The 11,985-nt window shown below is 43.8% G+C and overlaps 1 protein-coding gene across 1 annotated transcript; it reads left to right on the forward strand.

Annotated features, from left to right (window-relative positions):
* Window positions 1-10,773: 10,773 nt before the first annotated feature.
* LOC125541380 (zinc finger A20 and AN1 domain-containing stress-associated protein 10-like) lies at window positions 10,774-11,288 on the forward strand. Its single transcript, XM_048704808.2, has one exon. The coding sequence runs from the start codon at window positions 10,878-10,880 to the stop codon at window positions 11,286-11,288; it is 411 nt and encodes a 136-aa protein (XP_048560765.2). The 5' UTR covers window positions 10,774-10,877.
* Window positions 11,289-11,985: the final 697 nt, after the last annotated feature.

Raw genomic sequence — 11,985 nt, forward strand, 5'->3', positions numbered from 1 at the left:
ACGTAGACAACACTCTCCCCCTCGTTGCTATGCATCACATGATCTTGCGTGTGCGTAGGATTTTTTTTGAAATTACTACGAAACCCAACAGTGGCATCCGAGCCAGGTTATTTATGTTGATGTTATATGCACGAGTAGAACACAAGTGATTTGTGGACGATACAAGTCATACTGCCTACCAGCATGTCATACTTTGGTTCGGCGGTATTGTTGGACGAGACGACCCGGACCAACCTTACGCGTACGCTTACGCGAGACCGGTTCCCTCGACGTGCTTTGCACAGAGATGGCTTGCGGGCGACTATCTCTCCAACTTTAGTTGAACCAAGTATGGCTACGCCCGGTCCTTGCGAAGGTTAAAACGGAGTCTATTTGACAAACTATCGTTGTGGTTTTGATGCGTAGGTGAGATTGGTTCTTGCTTAAGCCCATAGCAGCCACGTAAAACTTGCAACAACAAAGTAGAGGACGTCTAACTTGTTTTTGCAGGGCATGTTGTGATGTGATATGGTCAAGACATGATGCTGAATTTTATTGTATGAGATGATCATGTTTTGTAACCGAGTTATCGGCAACTGGCAGGAGCCTTATGGTTGTCGTTTTATTGTATGCAATGAAATCGCGATGTAATTACTAAACGGTAGTAATAGTCGTGGAAGCACAAGCTTGGCGAGACGACAACGATGCTACGATGGAGATCAAGGTGTCATGCCGGTGACGATGGTGATCACGACGGTGCTTCGGAGATGGAGATCACAAGCACGAGATGATGATGGCCATATCATATCACTTATATTGATTGCATGTGATGTTTATCTCTTTATTGCATCTTATCTTGCTTTGATTGACGGTAGCATTATAAGATGATCTCTCACTAAATTATCAAGAAGTGTTCTCCCTGAGTATGCACCGTTGCCAAAGTTCGTCGTGCCCAGACACCACGTGATGATCGGGTGTGATAAGCTCTACGTCCATCTACAACGGGTGCAAGCCAGTTTTGCACACGCAGAATACTCAGGTTAAACTTGACGAGCCTAGCATATGCAGATATGGCCTCGGAACACGGAGACCGAAAGGTCGAGCGTGAATCATACAATAGATATGATCAACATAACGATGTTCACCATTGAAAACTACTCCATCTCACGTGATGATCGGTTATGGTTTAGTTGATTTGGATCACGTAATCATTTGGAAGATTAGAGGGATGTCTATCTAAGTGGGAGTTCTTAAGTAATTTGATTAATTGAACTTAAATTTATCATGAACTTAGTCCCTGATAGTATCTTGCTTGTTTATGTTGATTGTAGATAGATGGCTCGTGCTGTTGTTCCGTTGAATTTTAATGCGTTCCTTGAGAAAGCAAAGTTGAAAGATGATGGTAGCAATTACACGGACTGGGTCCGTAACTTGAGGATTATCCTCATTGCTGCTCAGAAGAATTACGTCCTGGAAGCACCGCTGGGTGCCAGGCCTGCTGCTGGAGCAACACCAGATGTTATGAACGTCTGGCAGAGCAAAGCTGATGACTACTCGATAGTTCAGTGTGCCATGCTTTACGGCTTAGAATCGAGACTTCAACGACGTTTTGAACGTCATGGAGCATATGAGATGTTCCAGGAGTTGAAGTTAATATTTCAAGCAAATGCCCGGATTGAGAGATATGAAGTCTCCAATAAATTCTATAGCTGCAAGATGGAGGAGAACAGTTCTGTCAGTGAGCATATACTCAAAATGTCTGGGTATAATAATCACTTGATTCAATTGGGAGTTAATCTTCCGGATGATTGCGTCATTGACAGAATTCTCCAATCACTGCCACCAAGCTACAAGAGCTTCGTGATGAACTATAATATGCAAGGGATGAACAAGACTATTCCCGAGCTCTTCGCTATGCTGAAAGCTGCGGAGGTAGAAATCAAGAAGGAGCATCAAGTGTTGATGGTTAACAAGACCACTAGTTTCAAGAAAAAGGGCAAAGGGAAGAAGAAGGGGAACTTCAAGAAGAACGACAAGCAAGTTGCTGCTCAAGAGAAGAAACCCAAGTCTGGACCTAAGCCTGAAACTGAGTGCTTCTACTGCAAGCAGACTGGTCACTGGAAGCGGAACTGCCCCAAGTATTTGGCGGATAAGAAGGATGGCAAGGTGAACAAAGGTATATATGATATACATGTTATTGATGTGTACCTTACTAGAGCTCGCAGTAGCACCTGGGTATTTGATACTGGTTCTGTTGCTAATATTTGCAACTCGAAACAGGGACTACGGAATAAGCGGGCACTGGCAAAGGACGAGGTGACGATGCGCGTGGGAAACGGTTCCAAAGTCGATGTGATCGCGGTCGGCACGCTACCTCTACATCTACCTTCCGGATTAATATTAGACCTAAATAATTGTTATTTGGTGCCAGCGTTGAGCATGAACATTATATCTGGATCTTGTTTAATGCGAGACAGTTATTCATTTAAATCAGAGAATAATGGTTGTTCTATTTATATGAGTAATATCTTTTATGGTCATGCACCCTTGAAGAGTGGTCTATTTTTATTGAATCTCGATAGTAGTAATACACATATTCATAATGTTGAAGCCAAAAGATGCAGAGTTGATAATGAAAGTGCAACTTATTTGTGGCACTGTCGTTCAGGTCATATCGGTGTAAAGCGCATGAAGAAACTCCATACTGATGGACTTTTGGAACCACTTGATTATGAATCACTTGGTACTTGCGAACCGTGCCTCATGGGCAAGATGACTAAAACACCGTTCTCCGGTACTATGGAGAGAGCAACAGATTTGTTGGAAATCATACATACCGATGTATGTGGTCCGATGAATATTGAGGCTCGTGGCGGATATCGTTATTTTCTCACCTTCACAGATGATTTAAGCAGATATGGATATATCTACTTAATGAAACATAAGTCTGGAACATTTGAAAAGTTCAAAGAATTTCAGAGTGAAGTTGAAAATCATCGTAACAAGAAAATAAAGTTTCTACGATCTGATCGTGGAGGAGAATATTTGAGTTACGAGTTTGGTGTACATTTGAAAAACTGTGGAATAGTTTCGCAACTCACGCCACCCGGAACACCACAGCGTAATGGTGTGTCCGAACGTCGTAATCGTACTTTACTAGATATGGTGCGATCTATGATGTCTCTTACTGATTTACCGCTATCATTTTGGGGTTATGCTTTAGAGACGGCCACATTCACGTTAAATAGGGCACCATCAAAATCCGTTGAGATGACGCCTTATGAATTATGGTTTGGCAAGAAACCAAAGTTGTCGTTTCTTAAAGTTTGGGGCTGCGATGCTTATGTGAAAAAGCTTCAACCTGATAAGCTCGAACCCAAATCAGAGAAATATGTCTTCATAGGATACCCAAAGGAAACTGTTGGGTACACCTTCTATCACAGATCCGAAGGCAAGACATTCGTTGCTAAGAATGGATCCTTTCTAGAGAAGGAGTTTCTCTCGAAAGAAGTGAGTGGGAGGAAAGTAGAACTTGATGAGGTAACTGTACCTGCTCCCTTACTGGAAAGTAGTACATCACAGAAAACTATTTCAGTGACACCTACACCAGTTAGTGAGGAAGCCAATGATAATGATCATGAAACTTCAGATCAAGATACTACTGAACCTCGTAGATCAACCAGAGTAAGATCCGCACCAGAGTGGTACGGAAATCCTGTTCTGGAAGTCATGCTACTAGATCATGATGAACCTACGAACTATGAAGAAGCGATGGTGAGCCCAGATTCCGCAAAGTGGCTTGAAGCCGTGAAATCTGAGATGGGATCCATGTATGAGAACAAAGTATGGACTTTGGTTGACTTGCCCGATGATCGGCAAGCAATTGAAAATAAATGGATTTTTAAGAAGAAGACTGACGCTGATGGTAATGTTACTGTCTACAAAGCTCGACTTGTCGCAAAAGGTTTTCGGCAAGTTCAAGGGATTGACTACGATGAGACCTTCTCACCCGTAGCGATGCTTAAGTCCGTCCGAATCATGTTAGCGATTGCCGCATTTTATAATTATGAAATTTGGCAGATGGATGTCAAAACTGCATTCCTGAATGGATTTCTGGAAGAAGAGTTGTATATGATGCAACCGGAAGGTTTTGTCGATCCAAAGGGAGCTAACAAAGTGTGCAAGCTCCAGCGATCCATTTATGGACTGGTGCAAGCCTCTCGGAGTTGGAATAAACGTTTTGATAGTGTGATCAAAGCATTTGGTTTTATACAGACTTTCGGAGAAGCCTGTATTTACAAGAAAGTGAGTGGGAGCTCTGTAGCATTTCTGATATTATATGTGGATGACATATTGCTGATTGGAAATGATATAGAATTTCTGGATAGCATAAAGGGATACTTGAATAAAAGTTTTTCAATGAAAGACCTCGGTGAAGCTGCTTACATATTAGGCATTAAGATCTATAGAGATAGATCAAGACGCTTAATTGGACTTTCACAAAGCACATACCTTGACAAGATTTTGAAGAAATTCAAAATGGATCAAGCAAAGAAAGGATTCTTGCCTGTGTTACAAGGTGTGAAGTTGAGTAAGACTCAATGCCCGACCACTGCAGAAGATAGAAAGAATATGAAAGATGTTCCCTATGCATCAGCCATAGGATCTATCATGTATGCAATGCTGTGTACCAGACCTGATGTGTGCCTTGCTATAAGTTTAGCAGGGAGGTACCAAAGTAATCCAGGAGTGGATCACTGGACAGCGGTCAAGAACATCCTGAAATACCTGAAAAGGACTAAGGATATGTTTCTCGTATATGGAGGTGACAAAGAGCTCACCGTAAAAGGTTACGTTGATGCAAGCCTTGACACTGATCCGGACGATTCTAAATCGCAAACCGGATACGTGTTTACATTAAACAGTGGAGCTGTCACTTGGTGCAGTTCTAAACAAAGCGTCGTAGCGGGATCTACATGTGAAGCGGAGTACATAGCTGCTTCGGAAGCAGCGAACGAAGGAGTCTGGATGAAGGAATTCATATCCGATCTAGGTGTCATACCTAATGCATCGGGTCCAATGAAAATCTTTTGTGACAATACTGGTGCAATTGCCTTGGCAAAGGAATCTAGATTTCACAAAAGGACCAAACACATCAAGAGACGCTTCAACTCCATCCGGGATCTAGTCCAGGTGGGAGACATAGAGATTTGCAAGATACATACGGATCTGAATGTTGCAGACCCGTTGACTAAGCCTCTTCCACGAGCAAAACATGATCAGCACCAAGGCTCCATGGGTGTTAGAATCATTACAGTGTAATCTAGATTATTGACTCTAGTGCAAGTGGGAGACTGAAGGAAATATGCCCTAGAGGCAATAATAAAGTTATTATTTATTCCCTTATAATCATGATAAATGTTTATTATTCATGCTAGAATTGTATTAACCGGAAACATAATACATGTGTGAATACATAGACAAACAAAGTGTCACTAGTATGCCTCTACTTGACTAGCTCGTTAATCAAAGATGGTTATGTTTCCTAACCATAAACAAAGAGTTGTTATTTGATTAACGAGGTCACATCATTAGTTGAATGATCTGATTGACATGACCCATTCCATTAGCTTAGCACCCGATCATTTAGTATGTTGCTATTGCTTTTCTTCATGACTTATACATGTTCCTATGACTATGAGATTATGCAACTCCCGTTTGCCGGAGGAACACTTTGGGTGCTACCAAACGTCACAACGTAACTGGGTGATTATAAAGGAGCATTACAGGTGTCTCCAAAGGTAGATGTTGGGTTGGTGTATTTCGAGATTAGGATTTGTCACTCCGATTGTCGGAGAGGTATCTCTGGGCCCTCTCGGTAATACACATCACATAAGCCTTGCAAGCATTACAACTAATATGTTAGTTGTGAGATGATGTATTACGGAACGAGTAAAGAGACTTGCCGGTAACGAGATTGAACTAGGTATTGGATACCGACGATCGAATCTCGGGCAAGTAACATACCGATGACAAAGGGAACAACGTATGTTGTTGTGCGGTCTGACCGATAAAGATCTTCGTAGAATATGTAGGAGCCAATATGGGCATCCAGGTCCCGCTATTGGTTATTGACCGGAGACGTGTCTCGGTCATGTCTACATTGTTCTCGAACCCGTAGGGTCCGCACGCTTAAGGTTACGATGACAGTTACATTATGAGTTTATGCATTTTGATGTACCGAAGGTTGTTCGGAGTCCCGGATGTGATCACGGACATGACGAGGAGTCTCGAAATGGTCGAGACGTAAAGATTGATATATTGGAAGCCTATGTTTGGATATCGGAAGTGTTCCGGGTGAAATCGGGATTTTACCGGGTTACCGGGAGGTTACCGGAACCCCCCGGGAGCCATATGGGCCTTCATGGGCCTTAGTGGAAAGGAGAAAGGGGCAGCCCAAGGTGGCTGCGCCACTTCCCCCTCCCCTAGTCCTATTAGGACTAGGAGAAGGTGGTCGGCCCCCCTCTCTCTCTCTTCCCCCTTGGGAATCCTAGTTGGAATAGGATTGGGGGGGGGAGTCCTACTCTCGGAAGGAGTAGGACTCCTCCTGCGCCTCTCTCCCTGGCCGGCGCCCCCCTCCCCCCTTGGCTCCTTTATATACTGAGGTAGAGGCACCCTAGAACACACAAGTTGATCCACGTGATCTATTCCTTAGCCGTGTGCGGTGCCCCCTGCCACCATATACCTCGATAATACTGTAGCGGAGTTTAGGCGAAGCCCTGCTGCTGTAGTACATCAAGATCGTCACCACGCCGTCGTGCTGACGGAACTCTTCCCCGACACTTTGCTGGATCGGAGTCCGGGGATCGTCATCGAGCTGAACGTGTGCTCGAACTCGGAGGTGCCGTAGTTTCGGTGCTTGATCGGTTGGATCGTGAAGACGTACGACTACTTCCTCTACGTCGTGTCAGCGCTTCCGCAGTCGGTCTGCGTTGGGTACGTAGACAACACTCTCCCCCTCGTTGCTATGCATCACATGATCTTGCGTGTGCGTAGGATTTTTTTTGAAATTACTACGAAACCCAACACTTCGACATCACTAGACACACCGCCAGTGCAGGAGGTAGGCGTGGAGAAACTTATTCCATCTTCAGGGAGCCACTGCCGTCCTATCTTTTATGAGCATGACACAAACTCTAACCAAACTCAAAAAAACACCTAAAAAGGGAATCATCCTACCGGCAAGGTCGCAATCCACCATGCCCCCATGATCCTAATGTTACAGGAGACAAGGCTAACTAGCGGCGGCGCCGATGGGAGGCAGAAACCCTAGTGGCATGTTCGTCTGAGAGGAGAGAGGAAGGGGTATGAGCCCATTTCTTTTAATCTTTTGTGATCATAAGCCTATTTGTGTTTTAACTCTAAGTGTGCAATTCTATTTATTTATTTAACTTTCGGTGATCAAGTCTAAGTTAACAGGACTTACTCACTACTAGATCATTGATGGGCCACGTTGCGGCACTGGTCTATTTAGAATTTTCTTTAAGATAGAAAGAAATTAATCATGAACTTTAATAGAGCGGTGAATAGTGAATCTAATTGGTTTGTAAGGAAGGGTTAGGTAGTTTGGCAGTACATGGTTTTTTCTTTGGTCTAATGGGTTTCAATTGGTGCGAGCAATTGCATAGCATAACAACCTGTGAAGAGCTGCCAAGATGAAGTCATGTGTATTGTGGTTTGAGATTTGGGAATAGTATTTGTCATACTCTCATGTAAATCAGTTTAGATGGGGTCTTGTAGATATGTTCATTGATTTGAATTCGAGGGTGAATTATTTGGTTATTTACAATTTGCCTTTTATATTATTTGTGATTGTGGATTGCTTAGCTCTTCAGAATTTGTTTCCTTTGACTTGTGAATATCGTTCTTGATTGTTGTCCCATCTCCTAATACTATACCCTCCGTCCAGAATTAACTGTGGATTGTCGCTGAAATGAGTGTATCTACACACTACGCGTCTAGATACACTTATTTTAAGACGGAGGGGAGTATTAACTCGTGATCGGTACACCATGTATCAGTACAAAACGGAAGTATTCAAGAGAAATCTTGCAACAGGTAGTATAGGCCAGTTGAGAATTGCATTTGGAGGCCGAGCTCCATGGAGGCCTCTAAATGCAAAATTTATTTTTTATTTTTTTGAAAATTCATACTTTTACATTGCAAAAATTTCTGAAAAAAATACAAAGATAGATGAAGGCATAATGCACAAGTGTGTAAATTTTCAGAACAAAATACGTTGAAACAAGGGTGTGCAAAAAAAAAATCTAAGGCTTTTTATATCACATGATAGGATTCATCCTCCCAGACTTTTTTGTACAGGTCGCATTTCGATGTATTTCATCCTCAAATTTTACATCCATACACCTCACATCCTTTTTTACTTGTCAAAAAATCAGATTTTTTTTAACCAAAATTTTTGAATTTTTTATATTTTTTTCTAAAATTCGGCCTCCGTAAAGGCCGAGATCCAAAACGCTATACTCAGGCCGGATCTCCTATATTAAGGACCTTAAATATAGCTTTATTGATCGGGTTACAGTGTTCGAGAAGATCATCTCAAAGCTCTATATATAGTATAATATGTATTCAGATCATTTCTCTAACCTCATCCATCACCAGCTTTATGGCCTCCTATCACTTCTTCCTTCCATTCTCCACCCTTCCATAACTGAAAATTAATAAGAACACCGTCAGAAGAAATTCATGATTTCATCAATCAAAAAGTGACAGACAGAACCGTGTTGCCAATTCACTTGGATGTTAATGAGGCTAATTTTTTTTCTCAAAGAAGTCACGGTAAAAATGGGTACTTCCCTTTCAAGTATTTGGGGGTTCCCCTATATTTTGACAAAGAAGAACACCTACAGGCTGTGAACGATAGGATCATTAAAATAATCTCTTATTGGATGTCTAAGAACCTATCATACAGGTGTAAGTTGTTTTTCTCTGTCTTGTCTCACTTTTTCCAGAAAAACATGGTGATTCTCATAAATACTCCCTTCGTCTGAAATTACTTGTCGCTAAAATGAATAGAAATGGTTGTATGTAGAATTAAAATACATATATATATACATCCATTTCCGCAATAAGTAAGTTCACACGGAGGGAGTATCAACTACTCCTCCGACCCAAAATAAGTGTCTTGATTTTAGTTTAAATTTTTAAAACTAAAATCACAACAATTATTTTGAATCAGGGGAGTACCTAACTGGGGTTTGGTTTCTAGGGGGGAAATTGATAATCTAGGTGTCCCTGATCTTAGAGAGTTTAGTATGATATTGCTTGCCCCCTATGGTAAGAAAAAACAGAGTGATTAGCTACCCATTAATAAATATGGTTTTGCTCGCAATTACGAAGCTAGGCTCCCATTTTGATGGGATCTTTTCTGAAAGCATGCATTAGGAAGAGTTTAAGTTTAAACAAAGAAAAAACATGCATAACAAAGCTATGCTGAGAGACGGGCGTGTTGGATATGGAGAGACACGTAACTAAGTGCACGCGTTTTCTCGGCAGGGGCGGACAACGAGGCTGTGGTGACGAGTTACGATGCTACTCTGGCTCGATGACCTCTTCAGCTTCTCGCCCGCCTTCATCGCCCCGCCTCTCCATTGCAGTAGCGGGAATGATCCTCGTATGCTGGTGCCTCCTGGTCGGCCGCTTCTAGGTTCGGTTTCGGGTGGACGAGGCCCTGGGACGTCGATTTGCATGAGTAGGTCGTCGATGATGTCTTGACACGCTTGATGGCGCTATAAGCAGAGATCTGCCCGAGGCCCGAGGCAGGTAGGGAGGAGCGGTGTCGGTCTTGGCCTGCAACGTCTGAGAGCGCGCATGGAGGCGACAGTTGTGGGATGATCGGATTGGGGTGGCATGTTTTCCTTTTTAGCCGTTGCATGGGCATATGTGGGCTCGGGAATCCTTCGTTAGTTGTCGGGACTTTTTTCTTGGCTGGTTTCCATTGGTTGGTCGGTTTCCTTGATTTTTAATACTGGATTATTTTCGTGGGGATCTATGATGAAACCTCGGATAAAAAAACATAAATTAAGCGCTCATGTGGGGCGAGGGGTGTAGATACGTGGAACCAAGAAAAAATATCGTAGACTCGAATGGTAGATTCGTCGCGACAGGGAATGGGGAAATCGATTGGTGCGGAGATACGCTTATGGACGAGCCACTGGCCTTACGGTTTGGTCTCAACTTGACAACTACATCTGGGTGTAACCGCATAGAGGTGAACTCCGACAATATCGAGGTGATAGAGACAAAGAATGAAGGTCACTCTTTTGGTCCATCGGCGGCAGTTTTTGATGATATATATCACCTTGTGTGTGATTTTCCGTAGATTATTTTTGAGCATGCTCCTAGAGAGTCTAATTATGCTGCCCTTTGGCTTAGCCAAACTAGATAGAAATAAGGTGTGTGTGAGGTGGATAGAAGATTCACCCGTAAAGATTGTTGATCTTGTAAAAGATAATAAGATGACCAGCTTGCAATAAAGAGTATTTTGATGTAAAAAAAATTGTAGATAGAGTCCCTAAAAAAGAAAGATCGCAGAGGAAATAACACAGCCCGTGGTGGGACCGGATTGCCTGGTTGGCGCTGGCGTCTGCTTGCACTGGTCGGATTCCGAATCCGAGTAAAAAACGACAATGAGAAGGTAGTATAGTACTATAAAAGGCCACGACACAAGCTCTGTAATCACAGAACCAATTCCGGCTTCGGTGCGCTGCGAAATCTCCAACCGAGGCCATCGCGAGCAATCAATCGCCCCGGCGGAGCACGTACGTGCGCGCGAGACCTGCTCGATCGACAACTCGCTCGATCTCTCGCTCGACAACATGGAGGCGAGGCAGCAGGCCGGCGGCGCGGCCCTGTGCGCCAGCGGCTGCGGATTCTTCGCCGGCGCGGCGACAAACGACCTCTGCTCCAAGTGCTACAAGGAACAGCAGCTGCTGGACGTGATGGCCTTTGATGGCGCCGTCATGTCCGGCCTCCGGTCGCTGACCATTGCATTGACGAAAGCCGGAGGTGAGGAGGAGACGCCCGAGAAGACGGTGAAGAACCGATGCAGCGCGTGCCAGAAGAAGGTGGGGCTGCTGGGATTCGCCTGCCTGTGCGGGGCCACCTACTGCGGCGCGCACCGCCACGCCGATGCGCACACCTGCTTCTTCGACTACAAGGCAGCCGGCCGCGAGCAGATCGCGCGCCAGAACCCGCTCGTCGTCGCGCCCAAGATGGCCAGGATTTGAGCGCTTCTATCCACGACATGTATTGTAATTGTAACCCAGGGCTGACTCCTGCGAGAGACCCTAGAGATGAACTGTGGAATTAGTATGTGTCTGATTGCATCTCCGTCGTGTCTACCTTTGTGACGACGAGGTTGTGTGTAGCAACGATGCGCCTGTATTTATTCCATCGAGTTAAATTCATACTACAAATTTCCATTACGTTCTTGGCAAGTTGGTACGCATCATGCATTTGGATAATTTGGCTGCTTAAATTTGTCCACCACATTCAGATCCAATCGGCCAGTCTTCTTTTTCTATCACTAGGTACCACGTTATACATGTGATTGTATATTCAATAATAACCATAGCTTAAAATCACAAGATTTTGATCACCTTGCCAGTAGATTTTTTGAGAATACAATTCTTCTACTCAAGAAATTCTCCTCGCCTAACCTTGGGTGACTACGGCAAACTCTCCCTCCCCAACCTCACCGACGAGTCCGTGGATTTGCCTCCCTTCTGTCTGCTGTTCGGTAGGCAGAAGGGAGGCAAATTTCAATGCCTTCACTTTGGTTAGTAGTTTAGGTTAGGATTTTTTTTAATCCTCATAGGTGTGGCGTTCGGATGGATGGCGGCGCTTTTTTTTGGAGTTTGACTCCCGGCTCTGATCCTTCTCAAGTTCGTTTGTCTGGACGTAATCGACGGGCTTCGGCGTAGT

The sequence above is a fragment of the Triticum urartu genome, chromosome 2A, assembly GCF_056163025.1.
Source record: "Triticum urartu cultivar PI428250 chromosome 2A, HENAU_Tu73, whole genome shotgun sequence".
NCBI classification, from domain to species: domain Eukaryota; kingdom Viridiplantae; phylum Streptophyta; class Magnoliopsida; order Poales; family Poaceae; genus Triticum; species Triticum urartu.